The sequence below is a fragment of the Dama dama genome, chromosome 15, assembly GCF_033118175.1.
Source record: "Dama dama isolate Ldn47 chromosome 15, ASM3311817v1, whole genome shotgun sequence".
Taxonomy (NCBI): domain Eukaryota; kingdom Metazoa; phylum Chordata; class Mammalia; order Artiodactyla; family Cervidae; genus Dama; species Dama dama.
Genome location: NC_083695.1, coordinates 65,604,414 through 65,628,191, shown reverse-complemented (window position 1 = coordinate 65,628,191; position 23,778 = coordinate 65,604,414). Strand labels below are relative to the sequence as shown.

The 23,778-nt window shown below is 50.3% G+C and overlaps 1 protein-coding gene across 5 annotated transcripts; it reads right to left on the bottom strand.

Moving 5' to 3' along the window:
• Window positions 1-652: 652 nt before the first annotated feature.
• ZFYVE27 (zinc finger FYVE-type containing 27) lies at window positions 653-23,343 on the bottom strand. 5 transcript variants are annotated; one of them, XM_061162323.1, is made up of 12 exons: window positions 23,163-23,343; window positions 21,512-21,709; window positions 17,062-17,132; window positions 15,134-15,320; window positions 12,269-12,364; window positions 11,045-11,157; window positions 10,234-10,373; window positions 9,584-9,655; window positions 8,076-8,220; window positions 3,650-3,696; window positions 3,277-3,358; window positions 653-2,227 (listed from the first exon to the last, which is right to left on the bottom strand). In XM_061162323.1, the coding sequence occupies exons 2-12, from the start codon at window positions 21,706-21,708 to the stop codon at window positions 2,163-2,165; spliced, it is 1,215 nt and encodes a 404-aa protein (XP_061018306.1). In that variant the 5' UTR covers window position 21,709; window positions 23,163-23,343; the 3' UTR covers window positions 653-2,162. The 5 variants fall into 5 exon arrangements, with proteins under 5 accessions (XP_061018306.1, XP_061018305.1, XP_061018308.1 ...); XM_061162322.1 differs by having other exon boundaries at window positions 23,172-23,343; XM_061162325.1 differs by having other exon boundaries at window positions 23,279-23,317.
• Between the last annotated feature and the right edge of the window lie 435 nt (window positions 23,344-23,778).

Genomic DNA, 23,778 nt, shown 5'->3' with positions numbered 1-23,778 from the left:
CCCCACTTTACTGCCTCAGGCCTACGGTCTGGAAGACACCACTCGCAAGACTCCACGCCAAACCTTTTGCAGCCACTACTTAACTTCCCTGGGCCTCAATTTCTTCCCCTGTAAAATGGGAAGAAAAACAGAACCTACCTCATAGGACTATCTTGAGGATTAAATGAAATAATGTGTATGAAGCGCCTCTCATGGTGCCTGGTGCCCAGCAAACAAACACCCCCCCACCCCCTACCCCCAGAGCACAGCTCCCATTTCCCATCTCACAGCCAATCCTCTTTCCGGCTAGTTCTCAGCCTCCCCCGGAGTTGATCCTTTCCTGCTTTCTCAGAGGGATTAGCTAAAATCTTTCCATTCTAAAGCCTGCGTGGCTTAGCATTTACCGAGTTCTGGTCCTAACCCCAAGCCCTGGCCCTCACAATGTGGTCACAAGACGGCGCCTCAAGTCAATCCGACAGGCATCTCGCTGAGCACCTCCTGCGCAAGGCACAGCTTTCCTCCAACCCCAGCTCACACACAACCTCAGCCTCCATGGCCCCTCCGCCCCGTCCTGAAGACACAGAAAACAGGCCTGCAAACCTGGCCAGCACTGGGGGGAAGCTGGCTCTCCAGCCTTAGGGAGAGGGGGAAGGCAAGGACCAGAACGAAAACATAGAAAGCTTGAGGCCTCTTTATTGACAATTCTCCATATACAAAGACATCCTTGTAGTTCCTCTCCAGTGTAAATAAAGCATGAGCACTTAACTCATATCTCAACAGGACCAAGGAGCTTGAGGAAGGGGGTCTACCAAGGCCTGCCTGGTTCCTCAAGGACTTGCCCCTCTGGGCCTGAGGCAGGCCCCTGGCTCCTAGACTGGCTGGCCGGGAAAGAAAGCTGGCCTAGGATGAGCCCTGACTCCCAGCCCGCCTCCTCACGTCCCAGCTGAGAGTACAGAAATGTCTCCACCTCCCAGGCTCTGAGTCCCAGGCAGCCCACGAGTCCGGGGAGCACCCTAAGGCAGAAGAGGGCCCCCATCCTCCTGATCCCGTTTCCTGTGCCCCATGTTCCCGGGAATCATGCAATAAATAAATAAATACTTCAAAAAGGCAGGGAAGCTCCTGGGGAAGGAAGGGGTGCCTGAGCCCGCTCATGGCTTAGGGAGAGACACTGAGCCCTTAAGAGTCCAGGGTGAACACAAACTGTTGCAGACAGGATGGGCACCCCAGGTGGCCTTATCCCATAACTGAGGCTGTCCTGCTGGAGATCAGCCCTGGAATCTGAGACCAGCCTAGCGAAACCCCACACTTCCCAGGCCCCCAGAGGTCAAGAGCTTCAGGACCTCTGCTGAGCTCATCTGACCTCACACTCACTCCATGGGACAAAGGGCCAAGTGAGGGAAGCTGTAGCTCTAGGCCAGAGGAGGTGGCCAGGCTCTGAACATGGGGAGCAGGAGTGACTGAGCGCCCAGCATCTACCCAGCAGAGCTGAAAACACTAGGATAACATGTGGGCTGACAGTCTGTAAGCCAAAGTCTCTGCGAGGTGGGGCTGAGGCCCTCTGAGCTGCTGCGGCTCCCCGTGTTTTGCTCTGCTTAATACTGAAGGGTTCTGCCAGGCCCTCCTCTGAGAGAATCTGGGAACTCTGACCCTGTTTCTAGAAGTACTTTTGGTCTTGATAGCCCTGGCCATGCCCTCTGGCGGGGAAATGAGCTCCTGACGCCTGCAGGAACACTCGAATAGTAGAACTGGGACACGGTGCAAGTCCTTCTGCAGGCTCTGGAGGACAAGGGCCTGGCCCAGTACCCAGCGGGGGAAGAATCGCTTTTCCCAATCTCTGACCTCTGGCCTCAGAGAACTCCCAGGCATTCAGGGATGCCCAGAAGACCAGTCCAGACCAGGCCTGGCTCACTGCTGCCCTCTAACTTCTACTTCCCACCCAGCCCTGAGTTCCCTAACACCCAGAACAGAGCAAGGCAAATATGCCAGTCCTGGTTGGGGAGCAACCACTACTGGCCATCCGCAGGAGTGGAGGTCGACTCCAGAACCCGGATGCAGACAGCGGGGGCAGGGAGGGGAAGCCTACCTAGCATTCAGACCACATCTGCCCAAGGGTAAGGGTGGGGAGAGCGGGGTCTACTGCTGGCCCCGGGGACAGGCGGCCTCTTGGACCCTGGCCCCTCTTCTCACTTGCTCAAGGTCTGGTTACACGAGGCACACACAAACACAGTCTCTCTCTGGGCTTCGGGGGCTGAAAAGGAGGAAGAACTTGGTGAGATGCTTCCTCATGCCCTCTGGCTGATTGCCCCTCCAACTGGAACCACCTCCCCTCCCTACCCCACCCCATCCCACCCCAAGCCCCACACAGACCACCCTCCCCCAGCCTACAAGCTCACTGTCCCAGCTCACGCACTTGCCCTCAGAGACTTCTCTTTCCACGGGACCTGGGGGTTCCGGGAGTGACCATACCAACAGCAAGCCTCTCCCAGATATTCTATGCATTAGACATTATTTTGGCACCAAAAGAATAACTTTTAAAATGCTTTTTAAAATAAAATACCAGGAGAAAATTTTCCAAAATGTTTTAACAGTGGTTATTATCTCTGGGTGGTAAGATTACAAGATTATTTTTCTCTTCCTTCTTCTTCTGTATAGTAATTTCCAAATCTTCTAGAATAAGCATATGTAACTAGCATGACCAGAAGAATGAAAAAATAAAGAGACTCAATTTAACATTGCAACATATTACAAAGCAGTCTGTAATACATGCTCCCTCTTTTTTAAGCACATGCATATGAATTTATCCTATGTGTGATGGCATTAATGACCCAGATGGGTCCACGCCTAATAATTCTTTCTGAGAGAGATTAGGAATGTCTTCCTTTGTTTTTTTGTTTTGTTTACAATGAGTATGTATGGCTTTTATTGAAGGAAAAGAAATTATGCTTTTTATTTTATTAAAAACATTACCAAGGCAATGAGAAAGATACTGAGACTGAGGATGGTGGTCTCCCTGAGGAAGGCAGGCGTGGAGCTGGGGAGCCGGGTGAGACTGCCCAAGCTTTATCTTCTAACTGCAGTGAAATGGTCACTGGTATTCACTATTGGACTTTATAATTCAGATACATTATATATATATGCTCTTGTCCATGCAGCAAATATTTCCATTTTTCCTTCCTTAATGGGAGATGGAGGACACCCCGAGCTCCCTGGACCTCTCACTGGCCCTGGCTCCTTCCCACATGCAGCACCCCTCTTAGAAGAGGGAGGCAGACCCCGACCCCAGCCTGCGCCACTCACCTGTGGCCCCCATGGAGGACCTGGGCACCTTGAAAGAGCAGCACCGAGAGCAGAAGCTGTTTCCACAGTTACTGCAGTTCCGCTGCGGATGAGAGCCAAAGTCAGTCTCTGATCCCCACCCCCGGGCACTGGGGACAACCGTACGAGTGGGGCAGTGCCTGAGCAGGGCAGGACTGAGACCAGAAGGGACATCCCACGGGAAGGCTGGTGAAGGTGTGGACACAAGGGAGGGCAGACCTGCTCCTTTGAGGAACCATCCGACCAGACCCCAGGCCTAACGTGGCCCAGGGTGTCAGACTTCACCTGTGACGTGGCACTATGCCCCTACATCTCGTCCCAAATACCCAGCAAACGCACCCTCGAGGAGACTTACCCTCTTCTTCAGCACTGAGAAGGTTGCTGAGCAGCCCGTACAGCTCCCTGAGAAACAGAGGCAGCAGCTCAGCTCTGACCCAGCCCAGACAGCTCAACTCTCACCTCCTCCTGGGTCTTCTACATGGGGACACTAAGGGCGCCAGCCCAGCCCAGCCCCTTGGCTGGCAGCAGAGAGCAGTCCACAGCCAGAAGGAGAGGTTCAAACCACGAAGGAAAAACCAATGTCCCAGACTACACAAAGCTGCCGCCCCTGCTCCCACCCGGGGTTTAGAGATCTCCACCCCCACCTGCAGGTCCAGCCCAAATAGAAGAGCATCCAGCAGAACCTCCCCCTGAAATGACACCAAGCTGGGAGGGACCTGACAACAGGCATCACTCCGATGATCTCAGATGAAACCTGCCTGACACAACCGCTTCCAAAGTTTCTTCTTACAAACACTCTGCCCACAGCTAGAGGGAGAAACACCTCCTGAACACCAGACTCCTGCTCCCTGTCATCTGAAGATTCCAGGACAGTTCAGAACCAAGTGCCAACCAAGAAGACTTGCAGGGCAAGAGGTGAAGTTCAGAACCAGGTGCCAACCAAGAAGCCTAGCAGGGCAAGAGGTGCAGGCACGTGTATGGTGGGCGGGCCAGGATGGATACCGCCAGGGGAAGAGATCCTGCCTAAGCTACTAGATACAACAGGACCACAAGGGTTCAGACCAGGTTGCAGAAGAAGCAACAGCAGCTTAGAAAATAGCTGGGAGGAGGCAACAGGGGTGCAAGAAGAGATGAAGATGGGGAAGAGAGGACTGATCATTCTTTTTTCTTTTCCCCTTTCTTGGCCACATCACACAGTATGCAGGATCCTAGTTCCCTGTTCAGGAATTGAACCCGTGTCCCTGCAGCGGAAGTGTGGAGTCCTAACCACTGGACCATAAGGGAATTCCCCCGATCATTCTTTGAGAAACTACATCAAGGCAAAGGGACTTAACAGAAGCTGTGCTTGCTACCCACCCATGCTTGCAGGAAAATTAAAGAAGGAAAGGTAGGCTGTGACAATGACACAGTCTGATGAAGGGCGTACACGCAGCCGAAAGAAAAAACCCAAAAGGATGGAGGAGAGGAAAGGCCACCCTGGGCCTTTATGACTTCCAACAAGCTCCTGAAGCAGAAGCTAATGAGAACAAGGAAGTCCCAAGGGCTGCTGCCAGAAATACTGACCACAATTCAGCGCAGAACTCTCCATGCAGATGGGGGTCACTGAGCCAGGGGAGAAAAGGCCGGGGTCCACACGAGGCAGGAGGGTGCTCACAACAGGGGACCAGGGAGCCCAGCCAAAGGTTGTGGGAAGGAAGGAAGCTGGGCTGGGTCCTGGAAAAACCCAGGAGGGGACAAGACTACTGAAGGACATTTCTACAACTTGGGACCTGAAGACCTCCTATGATCCGATCAGAGCCAATTACTAGGTTCAGGGCACACGGCCAGGCCTCCAGGACCACCTGTCTGGCCAGGTATAGAGCATCAGGCCTCACCTTCACACAAAGGCCCAAAGAGATGTGGTCCGTCCCTCTGTCCAGCCAGAGTCCCCCATAGCTCTCACTAAAGGGGGACACACTGCCTGCACTGGAGGACAGGGGACCCAGCTAGAGCAGGGAGAAACCTGACACCAGTGGGTCTAAGGGCAATGCTGTTGCTGTGAGCCAGCTCACGACCCAGGCAGAGCAGAGGAGACAGGAGAGCACAGCGCACCGCCGGCGGGTGGTCCCACCCCAGGAGACAGGCTGCTCTGGGACTCTGCCCCCAGCACTGAAAATCAGGGCAAGGCAGCCCACCTCCGCCTCTCCTCAGCAAGCAGCATGGGCCAGGGGGAAAGAGCTGGGTCAGAGACTGACACTCTGGCCCCTCTCAACTGTAAGGAGTACCAGCGCCAAGCACCCCAAGGCAGTCATGCGGGCTAACAGAACAGCCACGCACCATGCAGGGCCGGGGCGAGGGCCGGTTCTGCATGCTGACACTGGCTCAGGCAGGCATGTGGAGGAGAGAACCCCTACTCCTTGCCAAGACCTACCGACTCTTCCTGCCTGTTTTCAGCAGAGGTCCTGGTTCATCATGTGAGGATGCCCCGGGGGCAGAGAGAGCAGAGACCAGCCTGAGACCACTGCCAGGGCGACAGTCACAGAGCCTCCAGGACAGAGTGGGCCCTTCCCAGTAGGACTCCCCCACTTGAGAGGCCATGGAGAGGCTCATGAGCAGCCTGCCCTCACTCCTCCCGTGGAACCCCCTCCATCCACTGGCAGCCAAAACAGAACAGCCCCCAGAGCAGCTCACTCACCCAACCCTTCAGGATGCAGACCCCAGAACAGAGCTGCTCTACCTGCCCTCACAGCCAAGAGCCCAACGATACCTCAAGGGAGGGAGAGCAAGCAGCCCTGAGAGCGGAGGGCTGAGGGGGGCTTAGGAGAATAATTGTCTTCTGCCTTCACCATCCTCGGGGGAACCTGACAGGCCTTCACCCATCTCGGTAGGGATTATCTGAACCAAAAGCCAAATACAGAAATGGGATAGGCATAAAACCGGGGCACTTCAGACACCAGGTAAAGGGAAGAAGGTGAGCTAGAAAGAATGAGGGAGTGAGACCAGATAAGGTGGATCTGAGTTACAACTCAACCGGGTACTGGCTGAAGACTCTGGCCAAGTCACTCTTTCCAACCTCAGGTTCCTCACCTACAAAGTGGGAACATCTAAGGGGCTTTATTTAAAACTCACAGATATAAAAGTATAGGTTGCCAGAACAAGAGCATTAAGTCTGGTGTAATGACATCTGGGACTTCTGGAACCTGGCTGCTTCCAAGGACTAAGTGAGATAGTGTATGTCGAAGCTCACTGGACAGAGAGCAGTCGGCAGCAGTCAGCAACCAGCAGAGATAAAAGCAAGGGGTCCTGAATGCCTGGAAGCACTCGCAGAGCAGAAAGAAACAGGGTGTCCCAGGACGTCTAACACTCAGGAAACAACTGCCCTGGTCGCTGCAGGAGCAGGAAGGCAAGCCCTGGAGCGCCCAGGTCAAACACCTCACGATAAATCCCAGGGGCTTCCTCGGAACTCTTTCCCACCAGACCTCATGGCACAGCCAGCCCATCCTCCTCCCTGTCTGCTGACAACAGGCAGAAGCAAGGCTCTGCCTCAGGACCAGGGAGACCCCTGAGTCTCTGCTTCTCCAGGCTCCAGTTATAACTTCATCTGGCTTGGCTCCCACTCTCCTGTTCAGAGCCAGGCCTCCAAGCTTGTTAGTCAGCTCAGTTCTGTCTGACTCCGCAACTTCATAGACCAGAGCCCTCCGGGCTCCTCTGTCTACAGGATTTCCCAGGCAAGAATCTTGGAGTGGGCTGACACTTCCTTCTCCAAGGGACTCTGCTGACCCAGGGATCAAACCTGGGTCTCCTGCATTGTAGGCAGATTCTTTACCATCTGAGCCACCATAGAGGTCCCTCCAAGCTGTGAGGACAATCAAGTCCACCTTTCTCCAAGGTCACATTCTTGGACCCACCCCACAGTCAGTATAATGAGGACTGGCCAATCTATGGACTTGGCTGGGGAGAAGGGAAGCCAGGGCTCTATCATCCCCAGGAGACAGTGTTTCCTTCCATTTGCTTCCAATCGGACTGGAAAGACCCAGACAAGTGCCTAGGCACCTGAGGGAAAGACCAGGGCCTCCGTGCCCCTTATGAAGCACTTACTATGAACCAGTCAGCAATGTGCCAGCACTTAATAAGCATTATCTCTTTTAAGACCTACAGCAACCCTGTGAGATAAGAACTTGTACTATTCCCTTGTGTCACTGTTTAGTCACTCAGTCGCATCCAACTCTTTGCGACCCCACGGGCTACAGCACGCCAGACTTCCCCGTCCTTCACCATCTCCCAGAGTTTGCTAACATTCATGTCCATTGAGTCGGTGATGCCATTCAACCATCTCATTCTCTGCCGCCTCCTTCTTTTGCCTTCAACCTTTTCCAGCATCAGGGTCTTTTCTAATAAGTCAGCTCTTTGCATCAGGTGGCCAAAGTATTGGAGCTTCAGCATCAGTCCCCTTTTACAGAAGGAAAACTGAGGCACGGGGAAGTTAAATAATTTGCTTAAGGTCACCTGGCAGCACTGGGGTTTACCTGGACACTCAGACTCCTCACTCAGCCAGCACAGTCCGCAGCCTGCTGTGGCTCTACCTGCCTCAGGTCCCAGAGGAGCACTTCCAGAACTGAACTCATCTTCCCACGAGAAGTAATGAGGACAGAGACGCGAGAAGGAACCCACGCTCCCTCCCTCGCAGCCCCACGGTGCCTGTGCTACCTCCCTAGGGTGCCACGGACACAGCGCTGCTCCGCAGAACACAGCACCTCTGCCCCGAGGCCAGGACGCCTCCCGCCCACCTCCCCCAGCCGTACCCAAGTTGTTGGTCGGGTACCGCTTGCGGAGTCGCTCGGTGAGCCGTGACACCTTGCTGCGCAGCACCTCATTCTTGCTCAGGAAGCCGTTGTCCTGCAGGACCAGCTCGTCCTCTGCCGGGCACGGGGCCCCCTCGTCATCCTCCTGCAGGAACAGCTCCTTCCAGTCCTGTCCCTTTGTGACAGGGCTCTGGGACCTGCGTGCGTGGCAAACCCCGCGAGGCGTGGCAACCTCGGCTCAGTCACCCTTTCCCAACTCCCCCCAGCCCCTGCCCACCTCACCAAGGCTCCTACTTACCAGCACCACCAAGTGGGTCTCCTGCCTCCCAAGGTGCAGGGGAGAAGAAAAGAAAACAGAGAGAAGATAGCAAGAAGGAAGCTGCCGGGAGGGGTTCCCCAAGCAAAAGGAAGCATAGGAATGCTACTACGCTGACTCTGAGCACGTACTGAAGGGCGATGTTAACAGAGACCCCATTAAGGATCCCAACATCAATCAGTTGGGGAGAAGCTGCATACTCAAGAGTCATGACTTAAGAGTCCACAGTCGTACATTCAGGTTTTGGAGAAATCTCAGCAGTAGAAAATGGAAACGCCCACGCGGATGAGGCTACGGTAACAGTAGAGCCAGCGGGGTGAAAACCATAGGCCTGGAGGAAACTCCCAAGACCTCCATTTCCTGTATCCCCCACTTTACAAGAGTCACAAAAAGAAGTGAATTCCTACTATTTTAAAAAAAAAAGCCATAGAGCAAACATGACAATAAATGGCAAATGCCACCAGGACTCAGTGACCAGGGATGACAGGAACCGGTGGGGATTATGTGACTTCTCTGAAGGAGACAGTCTCTCCTCAGCTACACTGACCGCTGCAGACTCAGGGCTCCCAGAGCTGCTGAGTTTTTAGAAAAACTGAAAAATCCAGAGTTTTTGCTATAGTCTCTCCAATTTTTAAATATCGGCTAAAAAATTAAAGCTTTGCATGCCAAATAAAACACTTCTGCAAACTACCAGTGTGAACCATTGTCCTAAAACTAGGCAGACTGTTGAACTTTCTCCAACCCAGCACTTGGCCATGCAACTGCTTTCTCCAGCCTCCCATTCTCACCCCTCAAAGGGACATCTGACGGACCTCATCCTTCAGAAGAGCAGGCAGAGACCGGGGCAATGCCTTCCTCCAACTCTGCCTGCCCCACATCAAAGGCGCCAGGCCCACAGTCTCCAACCAAGGCAGTAAACGACCCACCTCCCCCAGTGGGGCGTTTCCCAGAGGCCTCCAGAGCCACCCCCGCCCTGGGCACCCAGGACAGATGCCAAGGTCAGCAAGAGGACGGGCAGAGGTTAGGTGGCATCCTTTTAACCAGTGAGTCTGAGCGCAGGGCACATTTTACCTTCTCACTTGGATATAAGAGAACTCTAAAAACCCAGACTTGGAATGTGAGAGGCCACACGGCTCCAGGACCACCCAACTTCTGACCTGGTCAGCTGAGGGTGCTGGGGAAGGCCACCCACCTCAATCGCATCTTTAAACTCCTCGTCGGGCTCGGCCTCCTCTGCCTCCTCCACACTGCCTGGCGTGAGGTCCTGGGAAGAGAGAACCTTCAACAGCCAGAGCAATGACAGCCCTACCCCCAGGGGAGAGGCCACCTCCCCAGAGCCAGCATCCAGGTTTCTCAAAACAGCGGTTCACGCCTCAGAGGAAATGGCACAACTGCCGGAAAGAAGGAAGTCAGGGGAAAGAGAGCGGTCTCCACCCAAGCAGGACAGAGAGAGGGACCACGGCCACGAAAGGCCCGACAGTGGCTGGAGAACATGGGGGTTGAGAGCAGGAGCTCTGGAACCACAGGACGGGGTCTGAGTCCCGACCCCACTGACTGCGGACAACCGCCCTGTGCCTCAGTCTTCTCTGCTACAAGGAGAATCATCTCATTCCCAGAAATACCCTACACCTCAGGGGTCTGTAAAGTACCTGAACAGCAGAGTAGACACTCAAGGAAGCACAGCTCTCGTTACCACAGTTATTACTATTAAGCACTTCAGAGGAGGCGGGGCGGGGAAGGCGGAGGCCAGCCCAGCAGCTATGCAGTATGAGCAGGCTGGTAACAGGGAGGCCAGGCAGCCTGCCCACACCAGCCTCTGCCCGGGTGGTTAGGGGCGCTCACCTCTGTGGGCGTGGGCGCCGGAGTGCAGTCCGCCAGAGCGCCCTTCTCCCCAGCATCTGACGGTGGCGGGCTCTCGAAGGCACTCTCTTCCTGCTTGGGGTTCATCCGCCGCTGCAGAGATGCCCTATACTCAGACACCACTGCCCAGGGTGAGGAGAATGGGGCGGGAGGCAGAAACAGGATGGAATGAGTGGTGTTCTGGGGGTACCCACCACTGCACCCGGCTGCCTCTTCTGGCACCCACTCTCGGCTGCAGGAAACAGTCACCCTCCTAAGTCTGAACAAGTTACCTAACCTAAGCCTCATAAACAAGACAGATATACCAACACCTACCCCAGGAGATTGTTAAAGAGAGATTAAATGCAGTAAGTGCCCGATAAATCATGGCTTCTATAATTAATTTCCAACCACAGGGAAGAAAACAAGCATAGCAATCACCCAAACATATGTACAGGCCCAGGCATCTGCGACGCAAGGCCTCAGCAGACTGCCTTACTGCTTCAGAAACCAGACGGCAGACGGGTACTCTGGGATCACACAGAGACGAGGCAGTGATTCCTGGGGACTGCACCCTGGAGGTGGGTGGCAACACTGGGAAAACATCCCTCCCTCGTCTCCCAGAAGCCACCATATCACGTGGACAGCGATTCAGCTGCCTGGGGAAGGGAAAGGGACCCCCAGTAGCAGCCTCCATGGATCCCACCTCCCTCTCCAGGGGAGGACCCTGGTGTGGTGCTGCCCCCTGGTGGCAGGCACAGCAAACACATGATCAGCCCGGACCCCACCTCTGCCTGGGTTCTCCTGGGCTTACCTCGGAAGAACTCCACATTCCCCAGGAAGAGTGTGCTGTTTAAAAGGGCAAGGACCCAGCACAGAGGCAGCAGATACAGAATGCAAATCATGCCCAGAAGAGCCCCATAGAACCTGGATTGATAGAGAGGAACCACAGGATCAGAAATTCATAAGATCAGAAGGAAACTGGTTTAGGGCATACCCACAGGGGAGTCTAGGCAAGAAGTAGCTCTGGGAACAGTTAATATGCTGACAAGATCTGCTAATCAAACAAGGGGAACATAAAGTGAGGAGAAAGGATTTACAACCATCAGCAGGTCACAACTGACATGCAGAGGCCGCAGTGGTGGCTGAGGATAGGGCCACCTAAGCAGGCTTAACACACATCACTCGTCAGGATCTAGACTCTGAAGTCTGGAATAAGACAGATTTGGATCTGAATCTGGCTCTGCCACTTGTTGTGTGGTCTTGTGCAAATCCCTTGGTTCTCTTTCTTCTCTTGTTAAATGAGGACTAAAATAGAGCCTTCCTCTTAGAGCTACTACCAAGAGTGAGCCGGTACCATGGAAAGCACTGAGCACAGTGTCTGGCACCAGAAGAAGGCTAAACAAGCACTAGTCGTCATGAGCATTCACACACAAAGAGCCTCAAAAACATTCATTTCACTTGATCCAATAGTTCCATCCTAGAATTTATTTTAAGAAAAAAAGTTTCAAAAGACTAAAGTTAAACCCACAAAATGTGCACTACAGGGTTAGTAATTAAAAGTAGAAACTGACTAAAAACACAACAGGATGTATAATATATAATTTCATAAATTACAGTATAATCACTATCTATATTGGTGTGGTATTACAAGTAATTCCAAAAGCTATGTAGCAACATGGAAAACCAATTATATAGTACAATAAGTGGGGGAAAAAAAAGGAGTCTCTGAGCTATAGACAGCATGTGCCTATGACAAACTCTAGCAGGCAATCCAAACATGAGATCGGCTGCTATACCAGGGTGGGAGATTACATGGTGAGTTATTTTTCTATTAGTAAAATATTCTCAGCATACTGCAGAAAGAAGGTGGTAAACCAAAGCAGGGCATTAAAGCCCACAAGCCTAAGTGCTGGTCTGCACCCAAGAGCCTAGAGGGCTCCTCCCCCTGAGCTAGGGCGACAGGAGGCCTCTGAAGGCAGCTGTCCTTGCCTAGGGGCCCGCAGGGCGGGGGCGGTGGGAGCGGAGGGGCACTCACTGTGAGGACACGGTGGGGTTCTCCCAGTGCAGCACGCGGTAGGCAGCTTCACAGGTGCAGCACAGGCGGCTCAGGAGGGCCTCCAGCTGGATCAAGCTGCAGACACAACACAGGGGGCTCACGCAGGCTGTGTACCCTGCCTCACCCGCCTGTGCGGCCTAACAGAGCTCCAGGGCAGCAGAGCCCAGGACTTCACAGGCACAGCTACCTAGGTGCAGCCAGTCCCTTCAAACCCCTTGGAGGCGTCAGAGAGTTCGGGGAAACTTCATACATCTCAGGCCCCTTCTTGGAAAACTTGCTGAGGTTCCTGCTTTAGTCTCTTCCTAGCTGTTGGTGTTGGACCAGTTCCTTAACTTTTTCAAGGATGCAGTTTTCCTCTATACTATGAGAAGCAGAGTACCTGAGGAGCAGGGTACCACCTCCCAGATGCACTGGAGCTGTGAAGGTGGATGGCAGGATGTACAGCAAGGTGTATCCACCTAGGATTTCAGATAGACTGACATGGAGAGTTTTTTTAAATGGATCCCCCCAACCCCCATCAAAAGTGAAGAGAGCATGCTTGTGCAATGAGCACCCAGATCTTGGTTTCTGAAGGGCTCCTTGGAGAAATGGCTGATTCTAGAACAAGGGAGAGAATGTGGAAGATGAATTTGAACATTCTACTGTATCATAGGGCTTCCCTTATAGCTCAGTTGGTAAAGAATCTGCCTGCAACGCAGGAAACCCAGGTTCAATCCCTGGGTCGGGAAGATCCCCTGCAGAAGGCAACAGCAACCCACTCCAGTATTCTTACCTGGAGAATCCCAGGGACAGAGGAGTCTGGAAGGCTACAGTTCATGGGGTCACAAGAGTCGGACATGACTTAGGAACTAAACCACCACTACCACCGTATCATAAAATAAAAAAGTGAAAGTTGCTTAGTCATGTCCGACTCTTTTTGACCTCATAGACTACACAGTTCATGGAATTCTCCTGGCTAGAATACTGGAATGGGTAGCCTTTCCCTTCTCCAGGGGATCTTCCCAACCCAGGGATCAAACCCAGGTCTCCCGCTTTGCAGGCAGATTCTTCACCAGCTGAGCCACAAAGGAAGCCCAAGAATACTGGAGTGGGTAGCCTATCCCTTCTCCAACAGATCTTCCTGACCCAGGAATCGAACCAGGGTCTCCTGCATTGCAGGTGGATTCTTTACCAATTGAGCTATCAGGGACGCCCAAACTGAGGACAAAATAAGATCAAAATTAATAATCATAGTAATGGATTATAACCCATTGAATAAAATTTTAAAATCCTGCATTCATACAGATAATAAGGAAAAGCTCTTTCTTACAGAATGTCAGGTAATAATGACTCTTAGGAAATCACCTATGCAACCATCACAGTAATAAATTCATGAAAGTAAGACCCAACAGTGGATTTCAATGTAGTGGGTAAAGGTTTGATGAGGAACAAGATACTTAACAAAGTCTCAAAGTACCCCCATTCAGATTACTAACTCTAGAGGGTAAAATAAATAGTCACTTTACAGTGGAGAAACTTTCACCAAGGTAATCAAAGTTAGCATCTCCTGTAACAGACAATGACATCATGTATCTCTTGATATGATACAATGACAACGTCATGTTTCTGCCAAAGATGTAAAACCTGAATCCAATCATGAAGAACCAAATTACCGAAAGAGAAGGGAAGTTCTACAAAATAATAAACTTGTTATATTTTAAAATGTCAAGGTCATGAGAAACAAAGACAAAGGAACTATTCCAGGTCACAGGAGACTAAAAGCTAAATGCCACACAAGAGTCTGGACTGGAGCCCAGATCAGGAGAAATTTATATAAAAGACCTTATTAGTACAATTGGCAAAATTTGATCATGAACAATTATTAGATAATGGCACTAATGCTATCAATGTTAAATTCCCAAAATCTGATTACAGGACTGTGGATATAGAAGAGAATGTCCTTGTTCTTAGAAAATATATACTGAAATGTTTGGGGTAAACAGACAAGATGTCTGTAATTTACTTTCAAATGGTTCAGAAAGAAAAAAAATATGTCTTAGTGTAGGGAGATAGATGAAGCCAATGTGGCAAAACATTAATAACTGTTCTATCCAGGTAAAGGGCAGATGAGAGTTCTTTGCACCATTCCTGGAACTCTTCCGTAAGTTTAAAATCATTTCAAAGGAAAAAGGTTTTTGAAAAACTGCAGATACGCAGCACCCCTACCCTCACAGGTAACTGACTCAGAATTTCTTCAGAGGAGCCCAGCCCTCCACTTGTTTATAAAATTTTTTTTTTTTTTTTTGGAGCTCCACAGATGTCTCTGCTGCCCAGGAAGAGATGAGAACCCCTGCTCTATGTCATGGGAGCCACTGAAGCTGTTGAAGTTGTTGTTTTCCAACAGTCTGAAGGTGCTTCCTCAGAAGCTCCAGCTCTGTCACATTTAGGAAGTTCCTCCACAGAGTAGTGCCGATGATTAATATTTAACTGAACACTTGCTGGGTACCAGACACCCTATACTTATCTCATTTAACAGATGATAAACCTGAGGAACTTGCCCAGAGTCACACTGGAAGAGCTGGGATTTGAACCTAGGCAGTGGCTCATGCTTGCATGTGCTCAGTCAAGACCCTAAACTGTGGAATCAGCTAGATATGGATTCCCATCCCAGCCTGGTCACTTGCCTTTTCCCTCCTTCATCAATGGAGGTCAATCATAGTAGCCATCTCCCAGAACTCTGACAAAGACCAAAGGCAATAACATCCCGTTTCACCCTAGACAGTGTCTGGTGGCCAGCAAGCACTCAGTGTGGTGGCAGCGGGCACTGTCACCATCCCTCACCTCCCTGGCCCCTTCCATACTCACAAGCTCTTCACCTCGGCTACGGCCTCGGGGCGAGACAGGCGAACTCTCTGCAGGTCCTCCTGCCTCACACTGTGGTACTTCCTCCTCATCAGCTCAGACTCGGGCAGCCGTGCCCGGCAAACCTCCTGAAGGTAGCCCAGTAGGGCGGGCACTGAAATCATCAGGGCGCCCACGGAGTACCAGGCACCTGTGGGAGCAACGACACTGCAGATGAGCGAGCGGCAGTACCAGGAGCCGCCACCCACCCAGATGTCCACGTGCTCGCTCCCTCACCTCCTGCAGGCCTCTGCCCACAAGAGCCCGCCCCAGATCACCTGGTATGAGACAGCATCTCCCCACTCACCCTCCAGCCTCCTAACCCAGCTCTGGTTTTCTTCACAGAACTTATCACCACAAGGCAGACTACAGGCATGGCTTTTGGCCTCTCCATGAATAGAGGCCCCTGAGGGCTAGGACTTTCCCCATCTGGTCACTGCTGTAGCCCCAGACCCTTTTAAAAATATTAAAAACCCCTCTACTAGTACACAGCACACAGCAGGTAGCTTGTGCCTGGGGTCTGGCCACGGGGAGCTCCCGATGTCTGACGTTCCGACCTTTGGGTCATGGGGGTTGACTGGAAGCCTTCCATTGGCATTTAGGACACCAATGACCACTGTGGATCGAGAAATGGTGAGGCTAAAGTAAAATCCAAGGAAGGAACTTCTTCCATGTTAACATGGAAGCAAGCTAACAAAGCACTGGGTACAAAGTAATTAAATATCTGTCACCTGAACTAATTTACTGTGGAAATATATTCAGAAAAATCTAACAGCTTGGGAAGGATATCTGAGTTTCAGTGAGGCAGAGAAGAGTCTTACTAAGACACGGAAGATGAGGTCTTATGTGAAATGGGTTTATTTTTCAACTCACTGAAACCACAGGAAGCAAAGGAGACACTTGAGCAATGGGAATTCAATAGAACAAAGGCATGAAGATAGGACCCAGCTCCTCAGTACATTCTATCCCAGGCCCTTCACTCATTTCCCTTGAGGGGCTTGGCTTTTTCTGCAGCCATCTGCCAGTTCTGACCAAAAGGGCTGGGTCACAGCATGGCTTTTCATAAAAGGTCCCCAGGAGACATCACTACCCAGGACCCCTCCAGCTACCTACATCCACACACCGACCTCAAAGGCTGCATGCTACAAACGCCTCACTGCGGTTGACTGCCTGGCAGACCCCACCAGGATCACTTGCTGAGCGAGAGAAAACCAGCAGGCAAAAATGTCTCATCAGTTCACCTTCCTAGTACCTTCACCCCAGATCATGTCCTCAGCTGACCCCGGAAACCAAACTGGGAAAAGGTCAATGCATTTAGTCCAGAGGAAACAATAATAATAGTTATAATTTACTGGCTGCTTATTTTAACTGTGTTAAGTGTTACACATAGATTATCTCGTTCTTCACAACTACCCTCTGAGGAAAGCACTTCTACTGTCCCCCTTCAGAGAAAATGAAATTTAGTCACTCAGTCATGTCTGACTCTGACCCCATGGACTATAGCCTGCCAGGCTCCTCTGTTCATGAAATTCACCAGGCAAGAATAGTGGAGTGGGTTGCCATTTCCTTCTCCAGGGGATCTTCCCAAGGGACTGAACCCGGGTCTCCTGCACTGCAGGCAGATTCTTTACTATTTGAGCCACAGGGAAGCCCCATTCAGAGATAAGGATGACTAGGCCTTAAGAGACAGGTTAAAGAACTTCTGATGTCATACCAGTGGCCCAGTCAGGATTCTAGCCCCAAGTGGGTCCCTCAGGAGCCTGTGTCTTGACACTGAGCAGACACGGAGGGAGGCTGACCCCACAGCGGGACAGGCGGCTCCCTCATACAGGGCCGATTCTCAGAATTCCTCTCCACCTTCATTCACAAAAAGCCCTGGAAACAGTTCTTACCCTCGTTCAAGGTGAGGAACAAGATGTTGAGGCCCAGGCAGGTCAGCAAGGAACACAATGGCGTCTGCCACCTGCAACACAAGGCTGTATATTGTCACCCTGTTTATTTAACTTATATGCAGAGTACATCATGCAAAATGCCATTCTGGATGAAGCACAAGCTGGAATCAAGATTGCTGGGAGAAATATCAATAACCTCAGATACACAGATGACACCACCCTTATGGCAGAAAGCAAAGAAGAACTAAAGAGCCTCTTGATGAAAGTGAAAGAGGAGAGTAAAAAAGCTGACTTAAAACTCAACATTCAAAAACTAAGATCAGGGCATCCAGGCCCATCACTTCATGGCAAATAGATGGGGAAACAATGAAAACAGTGACAGACTTTATTTTCTTGGGCTCCAAAATCACTGGAGATGGTGACTGCAGCCATGAAATTAAAAGACGCTTGCTCCTTGGACGAAAAGCCATGACCAACCTAGATAGCATATTAAAAAGCAGAGACATTACTTTGCTGACAAAGGACAGCCTACTCAAACCTACAGTTTTTCCAGTAGTCATGTATGAATGTGAGAGTTGGACCATAAAGAAGGCTGAGCGCTGAAGAATTGATGCTTTTGAACTGTGGTGTTGGAGAAGACTCTTGAGAGTCCCTTGGACTACAAGGAGATCAAACCAGTCAATCCTAAAGGAAATCAGACCTGAATATTCATTGGAAGGACTGATGCTGAAGCTGAAGCTCCAATCCTTTGGCCAACTGATGGAAAGAGCTGACTCAGTGGAAAAGACCCTGATGCTGGGAGGGATTGGGGGCAGGAGGAGAAGGGGATGACAGAGGATGAGATGGTTGGATGGCATCACTGACTCAATGGACATGAGTTTGAACAAGCTCCGGGAGTTGGCGATGGACAGGGAAGCCTGGTGTGCTACAGTCCATGGAGTTGCAAAGAGTCGGACACGACTGAGCAACTGAACTGAACTGAACCTGCAATACAGAGAGTCCTGGTCACTGAATGCAGCTGCCCCTCCAGCCAGGTCTTCCAAACCAGGAGCAAGAGGAGGCCCCGGAGCTCAGAGGTAACTCAGACGGTCAGGAAGAAATGAAAAGTGGGCCTCTCACTTGGACAGACGACCGGGAGAGAGACCTGAGGTCACACCCCAGGCCCCAGGGTGAGAAAAGGCAGCCTCTGGAAACCACAGGAGGAGGAAGGAGGAGGAAGAATTTATAAAATTATCTCTTAATGTTATAACCCTGTTTAACCTGTGTTGTGTAGGTTTTATTCTCTTTAAGAGGTGTGGATGACATTCTTCTTTAAAGGTTTCCTTTATTCTTTGTATTTACTGAGATAGAGTTGGTAGGCAATATATTTTTTTTTTTTTTTTAATTTCAAAGGAACATACACCTACTGCACAAGATTCATCTAATATCAAAATTGAGTGAACAAATGTGAAGGATTTCTTTGCCCTTATCTGCAATTTTCTCTTCTTTCTATGATTTTGAGACTTTTAAACATACATTAATTCCAAAGGAATGAAAATTATAAAGATTTCAATATATAAAATATGAAGACAAACCAGGGTTGGCATTCTCTCAGGAAACATGCCTGAAGCGAACTGGAACTTTCAGAACCAAACACAGACCCAGCTTCCACCACCACCAAATGGCAATGCAGAAGCCCCCAAAGACAGAGGAAAGAAAATCAGAGACAGGGTACTGAGTTCAAGCAAACGCTGCTGGCTTAGTCCTTGATAAAGAACATTTAAGAGGATAAAGGGCGCACAGATGTAATAACAAAGCCACTGACACCTACATTTTAAAGAGCAGGGTCAGTTTATATAAGGTGAGCCCTCAGAGGAGAAAGTCAAATATAAAAATCAACAGCTAAGTTGTAATGTATTCAGAACTTCAATGCATTTTCTTTTGCTCTAACTGGGGTATTTCACAGTTGCAAAATGAAGTTAACTAATTTATGAGCTACTTTTATTTCTTAATGAGAGTTATGAGTAAGGGAGTGAAATAACCTCTCTCTGTCTTTGTCTTAAAATTGCAAACCCTCCAACTTACACCACCCTAATTAGACCTCAGACCCATATATTGGTTCTACCAGAGCAAAAGCAAATTAAAAGTCAGGTCTAATGCCAATCCCATCTCAGAAATAAAAACATTATACAGCCACTGAGGTCACTTTCATTTAAAGCCTTTTTTTTTTTAACTTAAAACACAATAAAGATGTTTATTTTTCTTTTGGCCATGCTGAGCAGCATGTGGGATCTTAATTCCTCCATCCCCAGGGATTGAACCCATGCCTTCTGCAGTAGAAGTGCAGAGTCACCGGGGAATTCCCCGCTTCTTCCATTCTGTCTGATGTCTTTACTGACACTCTGTTCATGGAGACCCACTTACTGGAGTAGCCGATCCCAGAAGAGAGAAGTCTTAAAAATCAACTGTGGCTCCAGGCTTCAGACCTCAAAGAAGCTCAAGATTAGGTCCTTCTTCAAAGTCAAATCCTCTTTACTGAGAAAAAACAACCAAATACACAAACGAACCTGACAGCCACATTCACAGACCAGTGCTCCATCTCCCAGCGGCTCGGAGACCACAAGTTCTTGGGGGCTTTTTAGGCCCAGTGCTCCTCCCCCATCCAACTTTTTCAATCCCACCACATTCTCAGATTTCTAATTTCATAAAATGGAAAAATCCTAACACATTAGTGCCAAGAAGTGCTAACAGACCTGTGCTGGAAAAGGAAAAGGGGAGGAAATATATGTATATATTATGTTTCTTTTTTAAGGATATATTTAACTTCTGCACTTTGCCACAAAAAGGCAAAACACATATACATACATACGCAGGCATATACATACACATGCTTGTGTGCACAGGTGCACGCACATACACACAGTAGAAAACACCAGAGGGCACAGCCCTGTGAAGCCCACACACTCCCCTGAGGAAGACCACAGTTCATCTCAGCTAGCTGGTCATGAAGGAATTACAAAGCCAACCCCTTCTGACACCATCTCCCTACCCCTTATGTTGACAGCACAGTCATCTAAAAGTAGAGAACCTTGCTCTGACAGCACAGTCATCTAAAAGTAGAGGACCTTGCTCTGGAACCCTGACAGCTCATCTCTAGGGATAATGCCATAAATTAAAGGAGTTCTGGGGCAAACAAGAAAAATTGGGAGCTTTGGACAGAGTTAAAAATAAAGCTCCAATTATTTCCAGACTGAGGTTAAAAATGAATACTCTGTAGCACCTTGAGAAATTAACCCAACTCTACTAGCCCTGTCTCCAACCTGTCCCTCTCAGGCATCTGAGCCGGTGGAATGTCTTTATGAGAATCTGATGAACTTCTCCCTAGAAATACACACATGTACCTGCACAACTTTACAGGCAGGTTCAGGAGAGTCAATGACCCCTACAGCGCCACACACTGGCTCTAGATGAAGAACGACTGCTCTTTAGGACAAGCTGGTTTTATGTGACTCCCATTACCTTGCAATATTAAGAACACATGACCTTTACAAAAAAAAAAAAAACATCTTTTTTCCTTTTTTTAACTTGAATCTAATCCAACTTTTAAATTTAACCTCCAGTCTGCACCAGGAAGAAACAGCAACCAGACAATCTAGTAGGAAATTCTCCAGCACACTCAGCTGAGCCTCCAGCACATCAGGGTCATGAAGAAGACCACTTCAATGAGAAAGATCTAAGGGACATAATAACCACACAGAATGCATGGCCCTGGATTGGAGCCTTATTGGGCCAAAACAATGGTAAATGACATTCTTGGGGCAACTGAGGAAATCTGAGTATGAACTGGGCTTAGGGTGATATCAAGGAATCACACTGTTAATTTTGTTCGGTATGATTTTTTTTTAAGTCATTATTATTTAGAGACAAATCAAAGTGTTTTGGGAGCAGAACTGTAATTTTAAATACTTTAACAGAAGAAATAAAGTGAGCTGAAAGGAGAAAAAACTTACTGAGGATGAAAATCAAAGCAGAATAGGAACAAAAAATTTTGAGAGCCATAATCCTAAAGGATTAGTGAAAATAGTACCTGTTTATTCGTAGATACTTGTTTGCATCCTAATTTCAATATAAATTATGCTAATACTGGGAGAGAAGGAAAAAGAAAAAAGCATGCTCCAGATAGAAGGCCCAGTGGTCAAGGGGAGGTAGCAGTCCTGGGATACGAGCTTATTCAGCCACAAGGAAGAAACTCTGGTGAAAGACCAGATGGTTCCCAGTGCCTGCCTCTCCTGGGTTGGGTCTGAGATAGGGGGTGGACCAAGAATAAGCCCAGAGGGCCAATGGACCTCCCAGAACAGCTCCTCACCGGGGCAGAAAGGACAGCCCAGCCAGTGCCTAAGTGGCCAGTGCAACTAAAAGCAGGAAGGCAAAAGGCCCAGCAGGTTAGAGTAACTCTAAATAAAATCTGTACCTGAGCAAGTACCGGACCCCATCTCCGGCATCCTTCAGAGGTTCCAGGTAGACCTCAAGCCTTTTGTAGGACAGAACCAAGTTGAACAGATCAAACGCCGGCGACTTGGTAGGAACAGGAAGAGACTCCAGGGTAGCCTCGGGGACCGTGCTGGGGCTCACCTCCGGTCCACAGCCCTCTCGCTCTGAGGTCTGCATCCTGTAATCGTAAGAATTCCTGACATTTGCACTGCACTTCCAATGCTCAACACATTTCTACCTGCATTATCATGTGGGTGCCATAATAAACCTATAAGGTAGGCAGGGCTACAGATGGAAAGCCCATTGCACAGAGAAAGACATTCAGCAAGGCGAAGTGAATTACTCAGATAGAGCTGACCTCTGAAAAAACATGGGTTTGAACTGCACGGATCCACTTATATACAGATTTTTTTTTTTAATAGTAAATACTACAGTTCTAAATGATCTGCAGTTGGTTGAATGGTGGATATGGAGGAATGGCAGGAGGGCCTACTGTTAAGTCATACTCTGGTTTTTTACTTCGCAGTCAGCACCCAACCCCTGCATTATTCAAGGGTCAACTGTATAAAATCCTGCTCTTCCGACTCTCCATCTACTGTTCTTTTCTCCCACAGATCAATCAAGAGCATAAGCCAAAAAGACCAAGCACACATGGCTACTGGTAGGAGGCAGCCTGGGGTCTCAAGAGAAACGATGTCCTGAAATAATTTTCTTCCACTTTTTACCTAATTAATTCCTATTCATCCTTCAGGTATCAGCTTAAGCATCACTCTCTTGCTCTGAGAAGCCTTTGCCAACACCCCCAGTCTGAACTGGGAGACCCTCCCATGCTCACAAAAGATCATGTACTCACCCCTAACAGCACTTATCACACCAAAGCAAAACTCCCTGCTTTCTTGCCAGTCATCCCTCTTAACCTGAGTTCCACCAGGTCAGAGACTGTGTTCCATTCATCACTGTCTCTGCACACAGTGGGCATGCAATAAATGCTCGCGGAATGAAGGAATCAACTGCTCATCCTCCAGGAACCCAGAGCTTTCTTCTGCCCTGCTCCAACCTCTAACCTTTCCCCCCGCTCCCTTTAGTTACCAACAACTTCCTGAACCAACCCTGCCCGTTACTCTCCTCCCCTTTTCCCCTCTTGAACCCCACGCGGCCGTCATCACCCTCCACAACACTCCATTCCCTTCTCCCTTCTCGGATGCGGAGAGCCACAGGCGCTCTCATTCTATTTCCTAATTACCAGTCCTACCCAAACGCTAAGTAGTAAGCAAGGAGGCAGAACCTTGGCGCACAGCAACAATGGGGAGTCCAAGGGTAGGGGCTTCCATCTGGGACGGCGGGGGGAAGCGGGTGTTTGAAGGGGAGGATGACAAAGGGGCCATCAGGAACCTGAAGTCCCTGCAGGCGGAGCTAGGACGAAATGACCCAGGGCGGGCGCGAGGTAGGAGCACAGGAAGAGGTGAAGCAAGTCTGCCCCGGCAGGGGCCGGGCCATCACCTCTTCAGGCCAGGGAGCCTGACGCGGCCTAGAGGACCAAACCAGGGAAGGCCACATCCAAGGTCCCTGGGCCAGAGGTGGTGGCCCCCGTGGCGTTCTGGCGCCCAACTCCGCACAGTTGGCAGACGCACCTCACCTACCCGGTCGCTGCGTTGATGGGGAAGGGGCGGGGACGGCCAGGAGGCAATTGATAGGGCCACTAGACCCCGGAGCTTTTCCTCAGGCCCGCCCCACCCCGACGACGAACCTCTTCCCAAGGCCGCTCTGAAGTCGTAGTACTGAAACCCTCCTCCGCCTCCCCCACCGCCGCCACTTCCGGGACGCGATTGCTCTGCGGCGCCGAGCCCTGACGTCATCGCGCCCGCCCCGCCTCCGGCTCGGCTCCCGGGTTTAGCTCCGCCCACTCTGGGACAGGTGAGCGCCGGCATCCGCACTGCGCCTGCGTACTTTTTCTTCCTCGCCAGGGGTCCTGGCTTAACTCTAGTCTTACCCGTGGTTCGGTAAACCCTGGGAGCTTGCGCGAGGGGATTCTGCCCCTCGTGGCCCCCGCGTCGCTTTGGATTCTGGCAGGGAACAGTTGGAGTGAAGATAATCTGAAGAATTTATGTCTGCATCCTCTCCCCACCAACTTTGGCACTTACCTGACTCCCTGTGGACCATGAGCTTACAAACGGCAGAAACCATACCCCTGCATGCCCGATGCCTAGCAGAGAATGCAATTCTGAAGTGTTTCCTGAGTAGCTACTG